Below are 24,052 nucleotides of genomic sequence, written 5' to 3'. Positions count from 1 at the left end.
TGACGTGCGCGCAGAACTGACATCACCCAGAGCCCTGACATCACCCAGGGCCCTGACATCACCCGGGGCCCCGCCAGCCCCCAGCGGGGGTGACAGGGACAGACAGGGGCTGGGGGTACGCAGGACACAGACAGCCCCTCTGGGGCACAGGGACCCTGGGCTGAGGGGACACCTCCCTGCCCTGTGGATGCAGCAATGGCCTTGTCAATGCTGGCAGTGAAGCACCTGGGATGTGTGGTTGTGGGATAGGTGGCAGTGAGACAGGACACGGGGTCTGGGGATGCTGCAGGGACCTCCCAGCTCTGCCACCGGCTGTGCTGTGCCTGGGCTGGGCAGCAGGGCAGGACACGGGCTCAAGGCGACACTTTGATGGAGCTGGGGGACACACGAGGCTGTACACAGGCAGGATGGCATCGTTCCTTCCCGCTCCAGGCTCCTGGAGGAACCCCTGGCACGGGAAGAGGCAGGACACCGCAGGGCATTGCAGCCACACGGCGCCCACACATCCCGCCCCACACGGGAATGGAGCTGGGACCCGTGCGTGTCCTTGCCCGTGGGCATCGGGCTCTGGGCGCACACCTGGAAGGGGCAGCCCCCGGCCCGGGGGCAGCGGAGCCGCGGCGATGTGTCACAGTCACAGCGGGCAAAGGGCACGGCGGGCAGGGACAGGGACCAGCCAGGCAGTGGCAGGGACAATGGCAAGGTCCGAAGCGCCTCTCGGTGCCCTGGGGCGTCGTGCCCAGGGACAGGGCCGCTGGATGTCACCCTTGTGCCGTGTGTGCCCAGGGCTGTCCCCTGCCGCGGGCACCGGGCTGGCTGCGCACACGCGTGTGCACACCCCCAGGTATGAACAGCCGTGTGCACACACACACACGGACACGCGGGGGCCCCGCAGGCTCCGTCCCCGCGCGATTTCCCAACTCCTGGCTGGACGCGGGGCCCCTGCAGCCCCCCCGCGCCCTGCCCTGAACTTTGCACAAATCCCCCAGGGAGGCCGTGGGGAAGGTATAAAGAGGGAGCCCAGGGCTGCCCCCGCGTCACAGAGCCCGGCACAGGTGAGTGGAGACATCCCTGGTGAGGATCGTGCTGGGAAGGGGACGGGGTCGGGGCCCCCGTGCCCCCCCTGGTGCTCCACATCCTGCGCTCTGCTCTCTCCCCAGCCATGAAGGCGTCGCTGCTGTTCCTGCTCGCCTGCACGGCCGTCCTGGCGGTGGGAGCAAGTAAGGGTCAGGGGGCTGCGCAGGAGGATGGGTCCGGGTGCTGGAGGGCACACACGGTGGGGCACAGCCCCGTGCCCCCAGTCCCACCAGGCTCGTGCTTGCAGGGGCCGACGCGCCCGAGGAGCCGAAGGCGCTGGTGCAGAAGGTGCAGGAGCTGGCCCAGAAAGCCACGGCCATGGCCAAGGACGTCTACAGCAAGGCGCGGGACTCCGAGGCGGTGCGGCAGGCCAGGTGCCCCTGAACCCCGCCAGCCCTGTCCCTGTCCCTGTCCCCATCTCCCGGTGCCGGCGGGGAGCCCGGCCAGGGCCCCGCGCTGACCCCCTCCCCTCCCCTGCAGGCAGTGGCTGTCGGACAACGCGGAGCTGGCGAAGCAGAGGCTGGTGTGGCTCAAGGAGCAGCTGGCGGAGCTCTGGAAGAAGACTCCGGCCGCGTAGCCTCGCCAGGGGCTGCCCGGGGACTGCTGGGGCTGGGGAGACCCCGGCTCCCACCCGCTGTCGTGGTGCTCTCAATAAAGCGGGGCTGATGCAAACGCTGTGGTGGCATCACTGTGGGGCTGGGAAGAAGGAGTGTGACCCTCAGGGAGAGGGAGGTCTGGGACAGACACCAGCACTGGGGTACACACGGCCGTGGCGGGGTGCCCAGGGTGGCAGGAGACGGATGCTGCTTCCACAAGCCCCTGCAAATTCAGTGCCACCATACTCCAGCATCCTGTGTGGGGCTGAGCACGCCTGCACCTCGGGCAGAGCTGGACTCAGTACTAGGCAAGCCCAGGGCACCTCTCACCAGCTTCCTGTCTCCCCACTCCCTCTGAGTCCCCCAGTACCCCCAGAATTTCTCAGAGCACCCCTTACCCCCTCCAGCATCCACTGCAAAGACTGAGCGAGCTCCAATAACTTAGGTCAAGTTTATTTGTCAAAAGGGAGGCAAAGCTGAGAGCGACGCCGGGTTGAGGAGGGAATTCTAGGGGAGGAGGAGGTCTCCGGGGAGGACACCCTAGGGCTGGGCTGGCCCGGGGCTCCTGCAGCCTGTCCCCAGAGCCCCCTGAGAAGAAGCGCCCGGGGCAGGGCAGGGAGCACCCGGGGCGGCTGCGGAGCGGGGCTGGGCTCAGTCCCTGGCCGCGCCGGCCGGCAGCTCAGGCCACGGTCTTCTGGAGTTCCTCCAGCAAGGTGAGGAAACGAGCCTTGAGGGTCTCGGTGTAGGGGGTGAGGCGCTCCTTGAAGTCCTGCACCAGGGGGGTCATCTTCTCCCGCAGGTTGGTGAGGTGCTCCACCACCTTGGCCTGGTATTCAGCGGCCTGGGGGATGCCCTTCTCCCGGATCTCCTCCAGCTTCTGGCTCAGCTTCTGCCGCAGCTCATCGCTGAAAGGGGCCACGTTCTTGCGCAGCTCCTCGACGTGCCCGCGCAGACGGTCCCGCGCCTCCTCGGCCACCGGGGTCAGCTTCTGCTGCAGCAGCTCCACCTTCTGCTTGCTGAGCTCCTTCAGCTCCTGGGCCAGGGGTGCCAGGCGCTGGCGGTACTGCTCCAGATCCTCCGTCCACTTGGCAGAGAACTGGTCCAGGAAGGGCTTGATCTTCTCCTTAACCTCCTCCAGGTCCTTGCTCAGCTCCTTGCGCAGGGACTCGGTGTCTTTCAGCCACATCTCCCGCACCTCTTTGTAGTAGGGGGCCACATCCTCTCTCAGCTTGGCGGCAGCTGCACCCAGCGTGTCCAGGTTCTCACCCAGCTTCAGGCTGTGGGAGAGGAGGGAGGGAGGTCACACACGGTGCCCAGAGACCCCTGCCAGCCCCCCGCCACACACCTCCCACTTACTCCAGCTGTTTGCCCACGGTGGAGGCCTCGAACTGGGCAATGGCTTCCTTGCCGCTGGCCTTCACTGTCTCCAGGTACACATCGAGCATGTCCTTGAGGCGATCCAGGGGTGCCTGGGGCTCATCGTGCTGCCAGAAGGAGCGGGCCTGGGTGCCTGCGGAGAGAGCCGGGTGTGCTCAGGACACGCTGCCCCCGAGCGGCTCCAGCCCTGCCGGGGACCTGCCCGGCTCGGGATGGGACCAGGGAGCCCCTTGGCTGCAGCCCGGCTTGCACAGAGCTTCGGAAAGCGGCGGCTTCCAGCAGCGCTCGCGTCGGGCGCAGCCGCCGCATCCCGCCCGTGCTGCTCCATCCCGCGGGGATCCGCAGCCCCGTCCGGACCTACCCGTCAGGCAGAGCAGGGCGAGGGTCAACACCACGGCTCTCATCTTGACGCTGGACCTGCGGGCAGAGCGAGAAAGTTGAGCGCGGGGAGCCCCGGCAAATCCAGCCCGGCGAGGCTGAGCCCCCAGCCCGGCTCGGCGAGTCCCAGCCGGGGCGGCGGGCGAGAGGCACCGCTCTGGTCCTGCGGAGCAGCCCGGGCTCTTACCAGCTCTCTCTACCGCTGCTGCTCGTCCCGTCTGAGCGGCCGGGGCTCCGCCGCCGCTATTTATGCCGGAGGGGCAGTTCCGCGGAGATAAGCCAGCGCGGCGGCCCCGGAACGCGCTCCCGGCGGGCGATGTGGCGCGCAGGGTTCAAGGATCGCGCAGCATCGCGGAGGAGCGCGGGCTTGGCAGGGGCGGCGAGCAAACAGGAGCTCCCCGCGGGACGCGCCTCGCCGGCCAAGGAGCTGTTTACGCTCCCGGTGACCCAGATTCCCGCTGGCCCCGCGGCCTTGCCGGGGCCCCTCGCAGCCCCCAGGGATTGGCCGCCGGCCCGGGGACAAGGTTTATTCCCGCAGGGATTTGGCCTGCCGTACCCGGACCCCTCGCCTCGGCCGAGGGTCTGTGCCCCGTCCTTCACCGGGCCGCCCACGTCACCCCCTTCTCCCGCTGTGTCCCCAGCCCAGAGGTCCCGGGAGCTGTGCCCCTGCCCGCCCACGCCAGCTCTCGCTGGGGACCTGGGCAAAGCGAAGGCTCGGCTCAGAGCAGGCACCAGCACTGGCACGGCCACCCCAAAACTCCCCTGAGCCCAGGTGCTCCCCTGTCCCATTGTCACCAGTCCAGGGATGCACAGGAATCAAGCGCACAGGGCTGAGCCCGGCCTGGCAAGGGGAGAGAGGGGACAGGGAGAGGAGGAGCCACGTCCCCAGACGGGGCTGCAGGGGGTGTGCAGGGCTGGCAGTGCCAGGGGGAGCTGCTAGAGGGGAATGATGCTCCTGCTTCTGGGTGGCACCGGCTCCTCGCAGCCCCCACCCGTGCCGGCTCGCTGGGCACCTCAAGAGCATCGCACGGGTATTGCCACCCCAGGTACTGCAGGGTGCTGGAGGCACGGGCACAGCTCCCTGCGCCTCCCAGACCCTACCCACAGCTGGAAAAGCCCCACTGCAGCGATGCCCGGGCGGGGTCTGATCTGCAGCACTGCCGTGCCCAGCTGCAGGGGGCTGCGAGTGCCGGGGGGCGTTGGCAAACCCAGCCAGGGGGGCTGCTGGAGCTGGGGGAAGTGACAGCGCCAGGGATGCACTGGGGACACAGCAGCTGCCGCCCCTTGAACTGTGGTGTTGAGCAACAAGGCAAACAAGAGCCCAGGGAAGATCATAATCATGGTTTTATTTGTTATGATCCCACTGTCCAACTAATTGACTAGTTGCAAGTGACCCACAAAAAAATGGACTGAAGATTTACTGAAACTTTTTTTTTCCTGTTCGTTTTTAGTCCAACATAAATGAGGAAGAAAAAAAAAAATACTTCTGACATTTCCAAAAAACAGAAATAATAGCAAAGTATATTAATATACATTCAACATATACTGCGCGTATTGATTACTACAATACAAAGCCATGATAAAAAAAGTGTGATACTGCGGATGGCACGGTGACACAGCGGCTGCTGCTGGGGGGGGCCCGGCGACTCTCCCAGGATACAGTGTCATGTAAACAAAAGGAAAATGAACCAAAGGGACAGAGCAAAAGGCTTTCAGCGTTTCCCACCCTTCCCGCTCGATCCGGCGGGCTCCCCGAGAGGGGCCGTGCACGGCTGGGATGTGCAGCCTCCCTGCTCTCTGATTTTCGGGAGGCCGGGATGTGCAGCCTCTCCCTGCTCTCTGATTTTCGGGATCGCAGAGCTGTCAGCGTTGTTCTCCCGGAGAAGGGGAGGCTGGGAAGAGGCACGGGGTAGGGGTAGCAAAGTCACCTCTGCCGTGTTGGTTTCACACTTCCTTCTGTGCAAAGTCAGGAGGGCTGGGGCGATGTTTCCTTTAGTTTTAAAAAATATTCCAGAAAAAACGTCAGTAAGAAGGATCTGAGCTGGAGCTTGTCAAGTCCCAAAGGCAAGGGTGACACCACGTGTGCTCCTGAGCCCCAGTGAGGGGGGCCTACCACTCTATCCACCATGGAAAGGATGGAAAAGGGACAAAGAAGAGACCTCTGCACGCCCCGACTGTATAAGGAGAATTACCACTGTCGTCACTGGCACGAGAGAAAACCAGTCACAAGTACAATGTCATTAAAAGAAATAAAATACTTTGAACAAAAGGTGCAAGTCACAATTCATATAGAACAGAATCTAGTTAAAAATTTCTCTCAAACAGAAATTCCTTTTGCCTTTTATTAATAACAATAATAATAAAACAACATTTACCAAAAAAAACAATTCCTACGTGATCAGGAGGAAAAGCGAAGGAAACAAAGAAAAATCCGTCTGCCCTACATTAGCCAGGAAAAGAAAAAAACCCCAAGTCGTGGCAGATTTGGAAAGAAAAGGGAAGGGAGGGCAGGGCAGGGGTGATGCTGTCAGCACCCCGACACACGAGAGGGAACAGAGCAGACAGAGGTGAGACAAGAAGTGGATTGCACTGGGGTGGGGAGGGCCCCTGCCAGTGCTGCCAGGCCCAGACCCCCCCGTGCAGTGGGACAGAGTGGAAGGAGAGCGTGGCCTCCATCCAGGAGAGGCTCCAGCCCCCTTGGACCTGCTCAGGGCAGGCTCCAGGGAGGCTCAGCCCGGCGTGGGGCCCCGGGCAGGGCCAGCCCCCAGAGCAGCCCCGGTGCCCAGGCCGATCCTCCGTGTCGGGCTCAGGGCTCTGGGTGTAGCTGGAGTTACAGGCAAGTGTGGCAGAAATTAAAGAACCCAAAGGAACGACACACTGGATGAAGTGAGGATGAGGAAAGGGGCCATGGTATTCCAGTTAGTCAGAAATACTACGGCAATTTGGCGCAATGCTGCTAGATACTGTTGGTTTAAAATGGACCTTTTCATTTCAAAGCTGTACACAAACCCTGCAAGAGAGAGAAAAGAGAGATGTAAGGGGACACCAGAACGGCACATCTCCTCCCACAGCCCTCCAGCAATCCCAGGCCACTCCTGACCCTGCCATGCAGAGGGGTCTGAGCACAGCACAAGCCTGGAAGGAGGGATGCTGCCCCAGGGCAAACGGGGGAACAGCAAACAGCTCCAGCACAGGATGGTCCCAACCCCAGCCCTGGAGCAATGAGCAGGAAAGGTGACCCATGGAAGAGAGGAGGACACGGGGATACTCACTCCCTCCTGGTTACACCCCCGCCTGCTCCATCCCAAAGGGCACCTCCGGGTGCTTGTAGCTCAGCAGGACGTCCGTGATACACGTCGAGGGGTAGCAGGAGGTGTTGAGGTGCTGGCTGCCATCGCCCAGGTTCGCGTGTTCTTGACCTTCCAAACTCTCCCCGCACTCTGTAAGGGCAGAGAGGAGGCTCAGCACCTGTGGCTGTGACTGAGCTCCCCGAGGAGCTGCCCACGTCCCCTGCCCCTGGGCAGCCCCAGGGCTCACCCTCGCTGTCCCTGTCCCGCAGCTGCTGGCTGGCCATCAGCGACGACTGGCTGAGCACGGCGTCAGACATCCGAGCAGAGCTGAGAGCTTTTCCTGCCATCAAACTCATTCCTGGCAAGTTATCCAACTGCACCTGTGGAGATGGCAGGACACGCTCAAGGGGAGCTCAGGAGAGGATCCTGCTCTTCCCCAGCTGCCCATGGAGCCTCTGCAAACATTCAGCAAGGGTTTGGAAAGACAAGAACTGCATCAGGCACAGCTTGGGTGCAGCCTGTCCCTTCGACAGGAAGATGGACTGAATGGTCCAAACCCCTCTGAACTAACAGAATCAGAGCATAGCTAGGGTAGGAAGTCAGATCTGGAAATCATACAGCACAAACCCCTGACAAGGCAGGAACACCTGGAGCAGATGACAGAAAAACATCTGGGTGATTTTGGGATGTCTCCAGAGAGGGAGACTCCAGGCCCTCCCTGGGCAGCTGTTCCAGGGCTGTGCTACCCTCCATGGAAAGAAGCTCTTCCTAATGTTGAGGTGGAACTTGTGTTTTAGTTTCTGGCCATTGCTCCTCATCCTGACACTCTCATCTACAGCAGAAGGGAGCCGTAGCAAAGCACACATCAAAATTTGGGCAGGATTCCCAAACCCCACAGGACACAGAGCATTGAGATCTAGGCTACCATGACCAGCTCCTTCACAGCCCTGCAGGACCCACAGCTGGGCTGGGTGTGTCTGCAGAGCCCTGAGTGGCCACAGCCACGCCAGGCCGTGTCAGAGGAGGGACTGGGAGGCAGAGGCACCTACGTAGGCATCATCACTGTTCTGGATGGTGTGATGTCTCTGCAGGCTGCGGGGACGCTGCTCGCTGGACGAGGGGCGCACGGGGTAGCCCAGGCCGTTGTGGTCAGGCACCTGCATGGCTTGGCCAGGGGAGCTCCTGTCCATGCAGTTCCCTACGATGGACTCTTGAAAACCAGACAGAAAAAGGACACGTTAGTACAAGGAACCTGCAGCTCCCAGCCACCTGTGCAGAACTGAGCTGTGATGCCACACACGAACGCCCTTGCTGGCAGAGCAAGGACAGGACCCCCGGCTGCTCCAGTGCACTCACACAGGCTTCTCCCTCCAGCATTAATACACCAGAAGATCCCAGTGCTAGCTGCCTTCCATCAGATCTACAAAAGCAGCCTAAAGCTGGAGGCGCTGGGGCAGGAGCACAGGAACCAGACCCTTTCCCACTTCTGCCTGCCCCTCGAGCCTGAGCTCGACCCCCAGCCTGCCCACATTGTTACACAAGGGCTGGGGGAGCCTCCAACACGGGATGGTCTAGCAGGGCCCCATGGCAATTGTAAGCAACATAATCCTGCTGGAAGAGCTGGCCAGGATCTTCACTTTTATCAGATGACTTCTCCCTGCCCTCCACTATCTGGCTGCGGGAGCACACCAGTGTTCTGCCTGGCAAAGTCCATCTGCACTGCAAGCTCTTGTGACTGAGGGCAAAGGCCACATTCCTATCAGGCAAAGCCTCCCATCATCAAGTACACAATGTTTTGGATAAAGTCCTGAGCCATAGAGGAGCCTGTCATCGGGGATGAGCTCGCTGACACAGCTGCAGGTACATCCCTCACAAAGCCAGAGCTTTCCCAGGACTTTGGCCGGTGGGAAGTGATGTCCTGCTGTGCTGGGACACTGCACAGCCCAGCCGGCACTGCAACTGCCACGAAACTGCTCCCCAGAGAGATCTCACAGAATCCTACAACATCCCCACTTGGACCCACAAGGATCATCCAAGTCCCACTCCTGGCCCTACACAGGGCAGTCCCAAAATCCGTCCACAAATTTAGCAGAATTCAAGTGACACCCCCATCCCATGCGGTCCCCACAGTGCTCGCAGGCAGGTGAGCACGGACAGCACAGCCAGCACACTGCTGTCCGTGCCCTTCCTCCATAAGGAATGTGGCATTCCTGCTGGAGCCCTGTCCCAGGCAGGAATCTCTGTCTGAGATGCAGCCTCCCCCTGCCTTTGCACAACCGTGGGGTTACATGCGGTTAACAGTCAGCTTTCCCGGAAAAGCGAGAAGGAAAACATGAGGTAACAGATGTTAGCGGATCAGTGCCACCCACACACTGCTTGGGATGCTGCTCCAACTGTGGGAACAGTGGTTGGGGCCAGCAGCCTGCTGCTCCAGCTCCACAAACAGCCCCGGCCCCAGTCCCTGCGGGTGACAAATTCCCTCAGCCTGGAAGAGCCAGGACCCAAAAAACAGCTGCTTCCCAACGCCAGCACTGCACCTCTGGGCATGCTGCTCTGCACCAAGGGACAGACACCCCGAAGTGACACCCCCAGCCCTGCGGAGGAGAGCCTTTCACGGCCACATCCTTTGTGTCACTGGGCATGTGACACTGGCACGCCAGCTCGGCTCCCTGCGTGCCGAGCCCAGGCAGGTTTCCCACGGGCAGTGCTCCCAGCCCCGGGATGGCTACGTTGGAACAAAACTGGAGCAGGGCCGTTCACAGGCAGCTCAGTCACATCCCAAACAGATTTGGTCGGCTCTCAAGGGCTGCCATCGCTGGCAGATGCTCCAGAGACATCCAGAGCTTTGTGATCAGCGTCAGCACCCTTGGAGCACAGACACTCCCGAGCCACTGGGAAGTTACACTCTGCTCCAGGGAAAACACATCTGGGCAGCTGAGGCAGGGAGAGAAGACACCCTTCAAACTGCACCCTCATTACACAGTCTAAGCAGAAGAGTGGGAGAAGCCAGGGATACAGGATTTTGTGTAGGTCAATAGTGGGAAACCTGAGTGATGTAGGATTCGGTGTAGGTCAAAAACGGCAAGGCCCAGGTGTAGGATTTGCTGTAGGTAAAAGTACCTGGGAAGCTCTGAAGTGACTCTGCCTGGACCTGAAGCAGCACAGGCCTGAGTCCAAGTGGGTTATGGAGGCCATAGGGAAAAAGGTACAAGCAGTTGCATCCCAGGACACAGTTTACTACAAACAGCCCTGTCAGAAAGGCTTACACAAGCCTATTTGTAAACATTTATTTGCTTTTACTCATTTACAAGGCCTTGCAGTCTAAAGTCCTTCTCTTTTGTGTAACCAGTCCTTGCACCAGCAGTGCGGGGGCCGAAATTTGGCTTCTGACTTCATCAAACCTCACTGTCCATCTAAGGGGCTTCAGTGACAAGATTCAAACTCATGATTTTGTACCAAACGCCCTTCCAGAGCTTCCAACCTAGGCTGAGCCTGGGGCAATTCCCCCCACTCCACACAGGGGAGTGTGTGGGATTCTTCCCACAGCAGGGGAGTTCTGAGAGCAAAGAGAATTCAGAATTTAGGAGGATTTCAGCACAGCCCAGCCTTGTCCCTGCCCCCTGCCCACGCTCTGGGGGGGTCAGGGTTTGGCAGCCCCACTCAGCCCTCTGAGCCAGCCTATTCCAGCCTGGTACTTTCCCAACAAACCCTGAACAAACCCTGTGTCCCTGAACAAAGCTGGGCCTCCTGTGCCCTGGACACAGCTCCTCTGCAATAGGGCCCCGAGTGCCAAGGGCAAGCTGGTGGCTCCAGCCCAGCACCCCGAGTCCTGCAGGGAATACTGATCTGCCTGCTCAGCCTCTCCTCAAAGCCCTCTTAGCAAGGGGCTTGGAGGGTGTTTTTTCTGCAGAGGAGCCTGCAATTACAGCTCAGGCAGGAATTCTCTGACAGCTCAGCACTGCCAGAGCAGCCACTGAGGAGCAAAGGTGCAGCTGCTTCCAAGGAGCAGGAAAGATCTTCAAACCCTAATGGCAAGTTTAAACTCTCTCTCCAGAATCCACCCTTCCCAGTTCAAGCAGGGATAAAATCTTGCTGCTGCTGCTGCTTCCCAAAGTGCCAGAGAGGCTGGAGCCACAGGACACGGACCAACACTGTTACTCTGTGTGTTTGTGGGAGCTTTAGCAGTGCCTGGACTTGAGGGTCTGTGCTTAAGAGCAGGAAAAAATGGCAACACTGCTGGGCTGTGCTGGCACCTGAGCTGCTCCTAGCCCGTGTTTACAGGGAATGGGGAACATGGCCAACAAGAATAAATCTGTGGTTACCCTGCAGCATCCCCGAAAAGATGGCAGCAAGCTGGGCCCAGGCCTTTACCTGCCTGCAGAAATAGGTCAAATTCCCAAGGGAAGCAGCCCATCGGGCTCCTTCCTTATTCAACCCTGTTTATTACAGAGGCTGTGCCTGCAATTTACTTCAGGCCACAAAAGCCAGAAAGAATCTCGGTAATTCTGTGCTATGCAGAATATGTCAGGAAACCCTTGGCGTGCCGGGTGGGACGGTGTCCTGGGCACGAAGGTGAGTGGCTGGCACGGATGGACACCTGGCCTGCACGGATGGACACCTGGCCTGCACGGGCAGCAGGGAGCCTTACCTCTGCTGGGCACCTTATTCCTGAATCCGGGCGCAGGCTGATGCCTGTACTGGTGCGTTCCCAGCTCCTGCGCAGGATTAGCAGTTCCTAGCAAAGATTCGGGGTCCCCGTGCCCTCCTGCGTTTACAAGCAGAGGGGTCTCGTGGCAACCTTTGGTCAATGTGTTTGAACTCTTACTGTCAGGAAAGCTGTCCCTGTTTCCCTCGCAGGCGCAGTCCTCCTCCATGCTCTCCGAGTGGAACAGGGCTGGCTGGTGTCCGTATCCCTGCGGCGGGGGCACGGACGCAGGGACCTGCTGGATACATTCTTGCGCCCTGATTTTTAAGAGATGTTGGGGGCTGTTCTGGGGGTGGTACGTGTCAGCACTCTGATAAGGCAAAGACAACGACTGGCGCTCCGAGAGGTTCTGTCCCATGCTGGTGCCCATATTCCCAGCATCCCCTTGACTCATATGCCTGAACAACTCTTGGAATTCTTGCTGCTGCTGCTGCTGCTGCCGCCGTTTGATGAGCTGTGCAAATTCTGCCTGGGGCAGCCGCATGTCCGTGTGCCCCGTGAGCGAGTGCCGGGGGGAAAGCAGTCCCTGGAGGATGTGCGGTACCTGCTGGTGTCGGCTGTAGTCGGGAGGTGTCGGGGACAACAGTGCCTGCTGTAGTGCCGATGCCGTGTAGTGCTGCTGCTGCTGATGTGCGTTCGGAGGGAAACTGGGGTACTGGTCGAGCTGAGGGACCTTCAGAGCTTGCTGGGCTGCAGGGAACCCCACCCCTCCCGGCGGGCTGTAGTTGCTGGGGGAAACGCGGGGCTGCTCCGGGAACAGGTGGGGGTGTAAGTGCACCTGGTCGTAGTTGGCGGGGGGATACCTGCTCACGTTCAGACTGCAAGGACAAGGAGAAAAAGGACAAGTGACCACGCTGCTCAGCAGGAGCCAGAGCTGCTCCTGCATCGGGAGGGACCTCCCCAGCAGCCCTGGCCTGGCTCAGCAACTCCTTCCCAGGGACAGGGAGGGAGCAAGCACAAGGCAGATGGCAAGGACACGGTGTCTCACGCTGAGATCGCACTGCCCCGAGCCGGGAGCAGGCAGGGAGGAGCCCTCACCTGTGCGACTCGGCACTGTCGGCGCTCAGCTGCTTGGACAGCTGCCGGTGGCCGTAGCTGAGCGAGGCCATCAGGTTGGCACGGTGCTGCATCTGGATCTGGCTGGCGCTGGGGCTCAGGGACATCCCCCGTGCGTGGGACGCCAGGCCCTGCCCGCCCACCGAGGCCCCGGGCAGCAGGCTGCTGCCCACCATGTCCCCGGGCTCCTGCACTTGGATGGTGACCTGCTGGGGCTGCGACTGCTGCTGCTGCAGGGCCAGGCACGTCAGCCCCATGGCCGGGGGAGGGGAACAGTTACCCGACTGCGGGAAGATCGTGCTGTGGGATGGCATCCCTTGGAACTGGGACTGGGAGGCAGCACCTACAAGGAACAAAGACCCCCAGCACCCCTGTCAGCCCAGTGAGGCTTGGGAGCAGGATCTGCCGCATTCCCCAAAGCGCTGGACAGGGCTTGGATTAGCCTGGTCTAGTGGAAGGTGTCCCTGCCCGTAGCAGGGGGCTGGAAAGGGATGATCTTTAAAGTCCCTTCCAACCCAAACCAAGCAATGATGCTGTGATTCATTCCGTGACTCTGGGCCAGGCTGGGAGCCCAGTATGTGTCTGTATGGGTGCTCTGTCATGCTGTGCCAGCGTGCAAAGGTCACAGCCAGAGCCCCTTGCACCAAAACAGAAACTCTGCGGAGCTGACAGTGATTTGCATAAACCCGAGAATATCAGCCCTTCCTCCCCACCCCCGGGAGCGATAAGTAAGGATCTTGTGACAAGGAACCCGACAGCACATTCCAGCTGGCAGCTTCTCGCCAGCTCTCGATAACACCAGCCCTTGCTGCCAGATGGAGACTCTTTTACATCATCAGCAAACTGTGCAGGGCTTGGGCTGGGGGGAACAGAGCCCTGGCAACCCCAGGCTGCTTTGGGATCACATGGCCCTGCCCAGAGCTGCTTACCATGGGGCTGGAGCACGCTGCTGCTCACGGGGGGTGGGCTGCTGTTGGGTTGCCTGAAGAGATGATTGTTGGGGTGGTTCGGGGGCGGGCTGGATGGCTGGATCCGTAACCTAGGCAGGGAAACAAGCACCTTCTCACCATGCCTGCTCCTTGTCAAGATGCTGTCTCAACTGTGAGAACTGATGCCAAACGCTGCGTGTCTTGTTCAAAATAAACACCATTAAGCCCTTGATGGGGATCCCAAGGTCTCTGCAGCTTGGCTTCTCTTCTGAGAGCCACCTCATTTGTCCAAGTCACACAGGGAGTGAGCATGACCTGGTGGCTACCACAGAAACCTGGGGACAAGGACACTGCAGGCTCACCTCCTGACTCACTGGTGAGACACCCTGCTCTCATTTCCCGTAACTCAGCCTGCCTCACCTAGGCAGGGTGCTGAGGGCAAGGAGGCTGAGCTCACCAAGGGCCTGGAAAGGTGTGAGACACCCAAGGTAGCATGAGAGAGCCAAAGTGGCAGCTTCAAGCCACTCAAAAGTCAGGACTGTCAATCCTGTGCTCAAACCAGGTCTGTGCCTTTGAATCAGGTTTTTCTGATTCTAAAGTCCTTCAGACAGAATCCAGCTCAAAGGACCAGGCACATTCACCTGGGAACTGGCTGTGTCATTCTGACTCCATAAACCTCCAACTCAGCCTGGCCTCTCCTGACTGTGTCAGCTCATCCTTGGGCTTCAGGAAGAGTAAAACCCAGAGCTGTCCTAAAGCCATTTCTTTACCTCTGGAGCTGGTGAGTGAGCAGAGCTGGCTGGTTTTCACATGGAGCTTGCAAGGGTGGAGATGGCTGGGGAGGCCGGATACAGTCCTGAACCAGGCACCACAAGAAAACAAGAAGTGTTTGCAGTCAATGTCTCAGTCAGTAAATTTAGAAACACTGCTGGGTGAAGCAGGACATATCCAGATTCACCGAGTGTCAGTCCCTGACTGCAGCCCTGGCTGCCACAGCTACCACAGCAGCTGTGCAAACATCTCTGCTGAAATCCTTCAGCCTTCCTGCTACAGCGAGCCCAGCTTGAGCCCCCTCCCTCAATCCCCCCGGGACCTGCTCACGAGTTGTGCCTGCAGCAACACAGGAAAACAGAGCTTAGCCTTCAGCAGCTCTGGCTCAGGCTGCACTACCTGAATCTGCTGATGAAGAATCTGATGGTGCTGCTCCTGCTGGTACAACATGTGCTGCTGCTGTGTCTTCTCCAGCGTCCTCTCGTCCATGTGCCCACCGTACATCTTCTGGAGCTGCTCACACTCCTGCAAAGAATCCAGCACGTCCCACCAATGATATTCTGGTGCACTGCTGTGTGCAGAGTGCCATGCTCTGCAGCCCACCCCTCTGAGAAAAGCTGGCAGAAAAAGCCTAATCCATTCCCTCTGACAGGATCAGGTGTGCAGTGACATGGCAAAAAGCCAGGAAAGCAATGGGTGCACGTGACACCGAGCTGGCACTGCCGTGCTCCCTTAATGCAGGCAGCAAGCTCTGCAAACGACACTTCAAGGTGAGGAGAGCATCTCATTTGGGCTGTGCTGCAGGGGGAAAGGCCTGTCCTGGGGCCAAATCCTGCTCCAGCCATTGGCAAGCTGCGCCTGGCTGTGCAGGGAATATCCCATAATACACTCCAAAGTCTGGTGGTAGGAGCTGCCCTTTACTGGGACACCCTGGAACAGCCCCAAAACTGCTGCCAGAGGAAATGTGGGAGAGCAGGAGCTGCAGCCTGACAGTGCAGGACACCCCTGGGTGGGCACAGCATGATGATTCTCCCCAGAGAAGAGGGGGCAGGAATCCCCCCAGGTGCCCAAGTGCAGGTGAACAGCTCATACATCCAGAGGACACTCGGGGTTTGCTGCAGTCACACAGGGCAGGAACAAACCCTCAGCTGCAAATTCCCCACTGTGTCCCTCAGCCTTTCGTGTACAGATTCCTCTTTTGCTTCCTGAAGCAGCAAGAGTGAGGCACTAAGAATTCCTTGTGGAGACTGTTTTGGGGACCCCCCACCCCTCTCTCACCTGCTGGAGCTGTTTGATGCTGCTGTTATTGCCCATCTTCTCCAGGTGGGCTTTGAAAGCCTGGATGCTGGCAGCCCCGTCGGAGAAGCGCCGGACCGGGGAGAAGCGCTCGGTGGGGAGGTGCAGAGTGTTGGAGTCCTTGTAAATAGAACTGAACACAGGGGGAAGGGGGTCAGTGGCATGGCACCAGCCAAAACACAAACTCCAGTACAGACACTCCATTTCCACCAGCCTCCCAGCTGCCTGCATGCTCCACACTGGGCAATCAGAGTGGGCACACGGGAGCCAAGCTGTGCCCAAGGAACCACAAGCACTTCCCTTTCGCAATGAGGTTTCTTTGCCATCACAGGGAGCCAAATTTTTTTTAGGAGTTGTTTTCTCCCAGAGTTGAGGCTCCCTCCCCATTATCACTGAGCTCCTGCCCTGCCATTAGGTGTCACCCGTGCTATCAGGAGCAGAGATAACCTGGCATACACTCATCACAATGTGCCTCACAACAAACGGCTGGGGCTCTCTGCCTGCCCTCATTGCTTCCGGGCAAGTGCTATCTGTGTAACCTCATTTCTGTGCAAATCATAGAATCACTGAGTGGTTTGGGCTGGGAGGGTCACCTTCCACTAGCCCAGATTGCTCCAAGCCATGTCCAGCTTGGCCTTGGACACCTCGAGGGATGGGGCAGCCACAGCTGCTCTGGGCAAGCTGTGCCAGGGCCTCCCCACCCTCACAGAGAGGAATTTCTCCCATCAGTAAAGGATTTCTTTTATAAAAATTCTGCAAATGCCATCTCCAGAAGTCAGCAAGCAACACTTAATGCAGAGGCCCCAGCAGTAGCCTTTGTCTGTGAGAAAGTCATGGAGACGTGGTCTTTGTAGCACCTCTGACACCAAACCCAGCAAGAGCCCACCTGGCTGCAGCTGGAGTGGACCTGAGCTCCAGAGGTCACTCTGAGGGCCTGTTCCAGGCTCCTCTTGTCACAAGGTGACTGATGCTGGACCACTTCCAGCAGGCTGGGTTGGTTCTGTTTTGTCACTGTCTCTGCCTTAGGAGGACATAGTTCAGTTTCCTTCCAAGGAAAGAGCTGTGCTCCTGCCTTTTGAAGCCATCCCATCCATTATCCTGATGCATTTGTTCTCCTGTTGCATTGATGGAAAGCAGAAGCTACAGATAAAATCATGCTGAGTTTTTGAAACCCGTGTGGGCAAGGCAGAACAGCTGCACTTCCCTGTACAGCTGTACTTCAATTCTGCTTTCAGATATTTAATGTGACAAAAGCAGGGTCTATACATAAGAAGATACATAAGATGGCTTAAAATAGGTTAAGGGCTAAAATAAAACCCATCTGCCATTCAATCATGTGGTTTATTTACACAATGACTGCTAATTTCTGTGCCAGGTATGTCATGAACTCACTGTGGAACACTCTGTTTAGACCGTGGTCAGATGAAATTTCCGTGATTTCACAGGAAAAACACAGAACGGGCTCAGAGCACGTTACAATGCCAATAGTGGAACGAGCAGATACCACCCTGCTCATGATGCAACAGCTTCAGGACTCCAGAGCCAAGAGACAGAGGTGACACCACCGTTATTTACAGGGTAAGTGTGTTTAAAGTCTTGTAAAAATTCCATTCCTGCTGTGCGTGAGGGACTTGGCTTACCTTTAGGATTTGCAGCAATCCTGAAAGCAGGACACAGCACATTCTGCTTGTTTTGCAAGCTGCACTCCTCTTCCTATCAAGCTGTGGCCCTAGAAATGTTTCCCCTCCTGCTCTTCCCATCCCCCAGGCACCTCTGAGGGAGTAACTTGAGGGCAGAGAGGTGCTTATCTTGGTTTTCTGGAGCTCCAGCGTGGCACTAGCACTGTCTCAGTCTGCTCAGAGTTCACCTGTCCCTGCTGATTACATCAGTGCTCAACTCAGCAGGTCTCTGGCCACAATAAAAAGGGCTTTGTCAAACCTGCCAGTGTGAGCTGCCTGAAGGGCTGAACACCAGCACCAGCCTGGCCTGGCAGCCACTGCTTTCCCAAGAGGCAGCAAACTCCAGTGTGCAGCTGCTTTGCTCCTAGCACTGAGGGGTCAGAGCACTTTAAAGCATTTCTTAGGAGGGTTTTTTTCATTAAGAACAATTTAAGCTCCCTCTGTGGCATTAGCATCTCCGGTTGGCTGCTGTGACAAGGACTCTGTCACATTAACACCTCCGTCAGGACTGTCCCTCCCACACATCCTGAGTGTGTTTAGATCCAATCCAAAGGTTCCCTCTTTCCCAGACATTGTGATTTTTATTTTTTTTTCCTTCCCCACCCAGCTTCCTTTTCTCACATCATTCCCATCAAGGGTTCAGGTGAGAAATGAAATTACTCTCGAGGAGCTTTGCAAAGAGACTTTGCAGTCAGAACACACAACTCTGGTGCAGAACAGTGAGGGTTTTAAGCTCTGCTGTGGATGACTCTTGGTGCAATCTTTTGCCTTCATCTGCCTCCAAAAATGTTCTGTAGCAAATTTGCTACCTTGATGCCTACTATTACACAGGGAAAAGCTTTCCTCTAAAAATAAAACAGCTTATTCCCAATATTTCTGTGATGGCAGCCATTCCAGCAAATAATCCCCAGCCACAAAAGTGGGTCTGGAGGGAAGAGCCAGCTGATTCCTGCTGGTCCCTGCAGGCAGGGGGTCAGACACCCTCTGCTCTGTGGGTCTGCTCTTTGTCCCTGCTCCTCCTCCTCCTCCTCCTCCTCACCCCTCCCTGCCAGCGGGATGTCCTCAGTGCTCCATCCAGGGCCACCTGGGCAGGATTCCTGGCGCGAGCTGCCCGGCCGGTGCCGTTACTCACCGGTGCTGGTCGGGTCCCAGGTGTGGAGCCCAAGCCCGGGGTCGGAAGGACTGCTGTCCTAGCTGCCTCTGCAAGTCTGGAGGGATTTCAGCTGTAGGGTTGGTCATGGCCAGAGTGTGCCTTTTTGACCTATTTGCCAAGTATCTGCAACAAGCAGGAGCACATTTTATAAGAGACTGATGGGAGTACTCCGAAAACAGGGAGTGTTAGATAACCCAGAGAGAACGGGAAGGAAGAAGCTTGTGCAGTGCTCAGAACACGCCAGGGACACGCTGCCCATGCCTGTCACAGCACTGGCTCACCAGTGCTTTGGGGACAAGTGCAGTTTCAGCTGCTGCTGCTCCATTGCCAGCCGCGGAAGGAAAGAGGAGCCGTTTGCTCTTCCCAGCAGGAAAGCCACGTTTCACCTCGAGGGGAGTGCTGGTATGTCCCGTTGGGAATACCCACCTGCCCGCAGTGTGGATTCGGTGCTCTAGAGCAGGTCTGTCCCTCTGCCCCAGCGCGGGGGGCCAGGGCACAGGTAACCCACAGGGCACAGAGCAGAGCTGCTGCTCCTGCCAGGGGAGCCCTCGCTCCTCACAGCGACCCTGGCACACCCTGGCAGCAGCGGCCACCTCGTCCCAGCAGGGGAAGGCTGCCCGAGAGCAGGAGGAAGGGCTGGGCTGGGGCAGGGCTGTGCCAGCCCGGTCCAAGTGCGCCATCTAGTCCCTGCTCCGCTCCGGGAAAGTCGGGAATAGCCCGGGATGTGCAGGGAACGGGAACTGAGCAGCAAGAGGGTCCCTCCCTCTGCAGCCACCAGCACCAAGGCTGGGCTTGCCTCTCACGCCAGAGCTGGGAGACGACAGCTTAAATAAAAGCCTGCTCTGCACTGGGAAAGAGCTGCAGGTCTCCTGCAAACCCCCAAAGACTGGAGAGGGGGAACTCGGAGCCTCTGCTCCAGCAAGGATGTGAGGAAGGGCCAGGCAGTGCAGAGAGCTGCTGGCACAGCCGAGCCCAGGGCAGTGGGGCTGGCAGAGAGGGGCTGAAGCCCCTGCCCAGGGCTGGCACTGCAGCCAGGCTGTGCCCTCTCAAGGCCGCTGGGATGAACATTGTGTGTGAACTCGGCTCTTTCTGCTCTGTGAGGCAGCTCTGGTAACCAGGCCAAGCACCACTCGGCCAGTGACACCTGCCTTTGAAATCCTCACCTTTGCTCTCTTCCCCTGCAACTGCCCCTGGGAAGCAGAAAGAGCAGCAGGCGATACAGGCTTGCCCAAACCCAGCCTCTCTTCGCTGCTGAAGCCACTTAAGCAGAAGAAGCAGGTTAACAGTGCCGTGGTGCCCCGCCAAAGCCCGTGCCATTAGCTGTTTAAGAATCATTTGATGCAGACAGGGAAAGGTTCCCAAAGAGCTTTACTGTTGTGGTTTGCTAAGATCATTTTATTTCAGCCCTCCAGGGAACAATCCAATCACGAGCTCTAACAGCGTTTCGGGTAGAAGAAAGTTTCCCAAAGCTCAAAGGAGATGTGACTGTTCCCTGGAACAGAGAAGACTGTGCTCTGCTTTCAAGGTCAGATTAAGGAGGGCAAAAGCTGCTCACTGGTGGCTGCAAACAGAGTATTTGGGGCAGTGTTCTGAGAAGCTAAATATTTGCATCTGTCCCTGATGTTAATGCTATTTACCCTTCTCCTCTGATGACTACTGACATGTCGCAACACAAGGGGGTGGAGAACAAGTTAACACACAACCTGCATGGTGCTTTTTCAAGGCCATCTGGTGGAAGAAGAACATGTGCTGTGAAAGAACTAAGGGCAGCACTGTCGAGAGCAATGAGGTGACCTCTGAGTCCAAGGGGACTTGGTTTTCAGTGGGATCTGAACATTTCAGTGCCTTGCAAAACACTGCACAGGGGTTTCAGGATGTTTCCAGCTGAGCTAATGCTTTAAAGGCTCAACTGAAACCTTCAGGTTTAGAATAGTGAAAATCTGCCCAGGTAAGATGTCCAGGCATCCCCTTGCCAAGAATGAGACTTACTGTGTTTGCACAGCCAAAAAGACCACCAGCTGTTTTGAGCTGCTGTCGGAGGACATTACTCGGCCCTAAATTAAAACTGTAAAGGCTGTTGAAGCTATTGTTGAGGCTACAAGCAGACTTTCTAGGCTGAGGTAGACAAAAGGAGTCTCAGTGCACAGTCTGTCACTGCTCACACCCACACTGAGAGGAGCACAGCTGGCCAAGGCTCTGGAGCATGATCTGCACCCACCCCAGTGTCACCCTGCCTGCAACAACCCCCAGGCTGAACCCTTGAGGGCCCCTGAGGAGCCACTCCCTTACCCAGGTGATGACCTGTACAAAGGGGGGATCCAGAAAGCTCTTCCAGTTTGAGGTAAGAAGCAGGAGCACCCACCACACGTAGTGCCCAGCTGGTTAGCAGAGAAGAAACTATGCAAAAGCTCCTAAGAAAATGTTAGCAAGGCCATGGTTAGTGTGTTCATGGACTGAGAAAGTACAAGCACATTCTACCCACTTCCTACAGTGTGTTTAGAGCAGACACAGAGAACAGAAGTTCCCAGCCTGAGAGCTAATAATGCTTTCCTTATTGGAGCAGACTATTTTAAGGCCTGATGCTAAAATTAGCAGCTAGAGGTACCCGTAATTCCAGCAAGCTCACTTTGTTTGAGGCATCAGAGTTGGATGTTTACTGCATGTCTTGATACAGAAGCTGCTGCACTGGCACCCAAGGCCACAGGGAGTTCTCCCACCTCCAGCACCCAGCAGGGAGGGGAATCCCTCGGCACTCACTTGGCAGGTTAGTGTGGATCGCATGCTGGTGCACACTAAGCAAAGGGATTTAGCAGTTCCAAGAGTTTCTGGAGAACCTACTGCTCAACCAGCTACCCATTCCAGGGGAATCCAGCTTTGCAAGCACCCAGCAGTGCCAGAGGAGTAACTGCCTACAGTAATCAACACCCACAGCAACAGGAGAAGTGTTGAGCCTTCGCTGTAAAATCAACAGTGGTGCCCTGATGAGGTGGCTGTGTTTGAATCAGCTCTGGAACAGCCCAAGCTGAGCCTCGTGGAGGTAAGAAGGGCAAATGTTAACACAGAGTGGGAGTTACCTCTGCACAGCTTCCTGATCCGGCTCCCCATCGGAGCTCTCCTCGTCCACAGGGGTGACAGCTGGGACAGCCTGCAGAGAGACAAGCCAGAGCTCAGGAGGACACCCAGCACAGTCCCCTCTGCACAGGGGACACCTGATCTTCCCAAACAAGCTTCCACAGGGGTGTGTGTTGGCTCCTCTGCAGCACCAAGGAAACCTGGCCAAGAAGCCCTTCCAACATTCCTTCCCCAGTCCAACTGCCTGGGCAGGGCTGCTGCTGCTGCTTGGGGAATTCATTGATACAGATGCACCCAGGGAGAGAGAACACGCCTGAATGCCTGAGATGGACACTTCAGTTTCCTCCACGGGATCAGCAAAGGACAAAAGTAAGCATAAAAAAAGTGCACAAACACCATCAGCTCCGGAGAGGAGCACACAGCCCCACCTGGCACCTCCAGCAGAGCAAGTCCTGCAGGGGCAGCAGGGGAAGCTTTGGCAGCGAGCAGGCACATCCCTGCAGCGCTGGGGCTGCTGTGACCTGGGCACAGGCACCTCTGCCTGCGGGAGGGGATGTTTTGAAGGGCTCTGTGCTACTCACTGGCGTCATGGTGACGAGGGGAGAGGGGCCCCGGGGCCGCTTGAGCAGCTGCTGTGCGTGCAGCTGGATGTTGGCCCCGCCGTCCGACGCCCGCCGGCCCAGCGGACCCATCCCGTTCAGCAGCTGCAGGGTGGGGGGCTGCAGCAGGGACTGCTCCTGCAACACACACACACACACAGAGCACTGTTACCCACCCCAGCCTGAGCCCCGGGGCACACAGCAGGAGGGGACGAGCCCTGTGGGGCATCTTGGAGGGATGGGGGGCATGAGCAGGGTTTAACTCTGCAGCTCCCTGCATGCTGCTTTAGCTGCAACCTGCAGCTCCAAGCCAGGCAGCACAAGCCTATTTCTCCCCAGCCCATTTATTCATTGCATATTGCTCTTTCATTCTTCAGCTTTTTTACAGAATCACAAAATGGTTTGGGTTGGAAAAGACCTTAAAGAACATCTCATTCCAACCCCCTGCCATGGGCAGGGACACCTTCCACTATCCCAGGTTGCTCAGAGCTCCATCCAGCCTGGCTTTGGACACGTACAGGGATGGGGTATCTGCAGCTTTTCTGAGCAACCTGTTCCAGTGCCTCACCACTCTCACAGTAAAGAATATTTCCCTAATATTTGATCTAAACCTGTTTTAGAGAACCAACTGGAAGCATACATAAAGAGAGTAATTCTGGAGGCTTATGCAGTCCAAGGAGTGACAAACAGAGGGAGCAAGTGTGAGCACCAACATCCCTCCCACCTGCAGGGCACAGAGCACAGCAGGACCATGGGCAGTACCTTGTACTCCAGCTGCCCCGTGGGCTGCAGGTTCTGCCTGGGCAGCACATTGTGCATGAAGTTCACATTCGGGGTCACCTGCAGGAATGGAGCCTGAGGAGTGACACGAGGGAAGCCAGGCAGGAGCTTCTGCAGGTCTTCCATGACTTCCGTCCTGTACAATCACATTTGGAGAGGGGAATTAGCCATGACTGAGGAAATCTCTCACAGACCCAAGACACACTGCTTCCCTTCCCAAAAAGCTTCTTACTGCCCTGGGAAATGGTCACACAGAGCAGCCAAACCACTCTTTGGTTTTATTTGTCCCTTTTCTCTCCTTCATGTTGACAATTAGCTCTTGGCATTAACCTCAATGGCATTTATGACAAAAATTTCACTTTGGACATGACAGCAGTGCAGCTCAGGTGAGACACTGGCCTTGACCAAAAGCACAGCTTACCCAGAGCTGATCAGGAAGAACTGGAGGAAAGTACCTCATCCCCATCTAAAACACTGACCAAGCTGGGCAGGGGGACTGGGACCTTTACATGAACACTCAGAAGGACCAAAGCCACATGGTGGGAGTGGATGTCCAGGTTAAAGTGCAGTACTCACCGTGGGTCAGCTACTCCCACTGTGTGCCTCCTCATGGAGAGGTAGCGGACCAGAGCCTCGGGTGATGGTTCCTCCCCTTCATCACTGTCCAAGTTCATTGTTCCATCAGTCTGGGCAGGACAAACATTGCAGATGTTGAAATGCAACACAAGGATCAAAGGAAAGGCTTCAATGTGAGCCAGAAAGAACTTGCAGGGGTCATGGGCACGTGCCTCACCTCCACAATCTGGTTCTCAGGGTTGATGAGCTGGACTTGGGGCACGCTGATGTTCATGGTGTTGCCTGTCTGTTCAGTCTGCTGAGTGGAGAGATCAGGATCAGAAGACACAAACACTGCTGAATTAACACCAGCCCTAAGCACCTGGAACAGAGAGGTGACCCTGGAGCCAGTGAAGAGCTCTTTATTCTCAAGAGGTTGCCTCGTTTACCCCCCTTCCTTCTGTTCAGGCAGGGTCAGCATCTCTTCTGCTTCCCTTATGACCTGGCCTCTCCCAAAGCAAGTGCTCACTGCTCCAACAGCAGCGTAAGGTGGGGAAGAAGCATCACACAGCAGCCCTGGGCTGGGAACTCCAGCTCCCAATAACTCCCTCAGCTCCTTCCCCTCTGTCATGAGCGAGCAGGAGACTATGTGAAGGATGTTCAGCCAATGCACAAAGTGTTCCTAACCTCAGGACTAGGGCACCCTAAGCACACACCAAATTCTCGGACAAGGAACGTC

At 57.4% G+C, this 24,052-nt stretch overlaps 3 protein-coding genes across 7 annotated transcripts in view; 1 reads left to right on the top strand and 2 right to left on the bottom strand.

Annotated features, from left to right (window-relative positions):
* The first annotated feature begins 810 nt into the window (after window positions 1-810).
* APOC3 (apolipoprotein C3) lies at window positions 811-1,749 on the top strand. Its single transcript, XM_088177911.1, has 5 exons — window positions 811-844; window positions 990-1,055; window positions 1,161-1,220; window positions 1,325-1,451; window positions 1,558-1,749. Exons 3-5 carry the CDS (start codon window positions 1,163-1,165, stop codon window positions 1,652-1,654), a joined length of 282 nt encoding a protein of 93 aa, XP_088034037.1. The 5' UTR covers window positions 811-844; window positions 990-1,055; window positions 1,161-1,162; the 3' UTR covers window positions 1,655-1,749.
* Window positions 1,750-2,105: 356 nt separating this feature from the next.
* Window positions 2,106-3,648, bottom strand: APOA1 (apolipoprotein A1). The gene is made up of 4 exons (XM_014884651.2): window positions 3,616-3,648; window positions 3,412-3,467; window positions 3,030-3,183; window positions 2,106-2,950 (listed from the first exon to the last, which is right to left on the bottom strand). Exons 2-4 carry the CDS (start codon window positions 3,452-3,454, stop codon window positions 2,353-2,355), a joined length of 795 nt encoding a protein of 264 aa, XP_014740137.1. The 5' UTR covers window positions 3,455-3,467; window positions 3,616-3,648; the 3' UTR covers window positions 2,106-2,352.
* A 1,106-nt stretch (window positions 3,649-4,754) lies between these two features.
* Window positions 4,755-24,052, bottom strand: part of SIK3 (SIK family kinase 3) — a 69,296-nt gene continuing 49,998 nt past the window's right edge. For 2 of the 5 annotated variants that reach the window (XM_014884647.2, XM_088177903.1), the window contains exons 10-25: window positions 23,552-23,632; window positions 23,335-23,444; window positions 22,741-22,894; window positions 21,961-22,116; window positions 21,382-21,452; window positions 18,287-18,430; window positions 15,458-15,608; window positions 14,579-14,704; window positions 14,179-14,264; window positions 13,409-13,518; window positions 12,462-12,822; window positions 11,367-12,241; window positions 7,768-7,928; window positions 6,966-7,098; window positions 6,701-6,868; window positions 4,755-6,438 (exon numbers count right to left, since the gene is read on the bottom strand). In XM_014884647.2, the coding sequence (XP_014740133.1) occupies window positions 6,711-6,868; window positions 6,966-7,098; window positions 7,768-7,928; window positions 11,367-12,241; window positions 12,462-12,822; window positions 13,409-13,518; window positions 14,179-14,264; window positions 14,579-14,704; window positions 15,458-15,608; window positions 18,287-18,430; window positions 21,382-21,452; window positions 21,961-22,116; window positions 22,741-22,894; window positions 23,335-23,444; window positions 23,552-23,632 (2,877 nt within the window). In that variant the 3' untranslated portion in view covers window positions 4,755-6,438; window positions 6,701-6,710. The remainder of the gene's footprint in view (window positions 6,439-6,700; window positions 6,869-6,965; window positions 7,099-7,767; window positions 7,929-11,366; window positions 12,242-12,461; window positions 12,823-13,408; window positions 13,519-14,178; window positions 14,265-14,578; window positions 14,705-15,457; window positions 15,609-18,286; window positions 18,431-21,381; window positions 21,453-21,960; window positions 22,117-22,740; window positions 22,895-23,334; window positions 23,445-23,551; window positions 23,633-24,052) is intronic. The other 3 variants (XM_014884648.2, XM_088177901.1, XM_088177902.1) reach the window with 3 other exon arrangements.

Source organism: Sturnus vulgaris, chromosome 23 (genome assembly GCF_052056855.1).
Source record: "Sturnus vulgaris isolate bStuVul1 chromosome 23, bStuVul1.hap1, whole genome shotgun sequence".
NCBI lineage: Eukaryota > Metazoa > Chordata > Aves > Passeriformes > Sturnidae > Sturnus > Sturnus vulgaris.
This window is presented reverse-complemented; position numbering and strand designations above follow the sequence as displayed.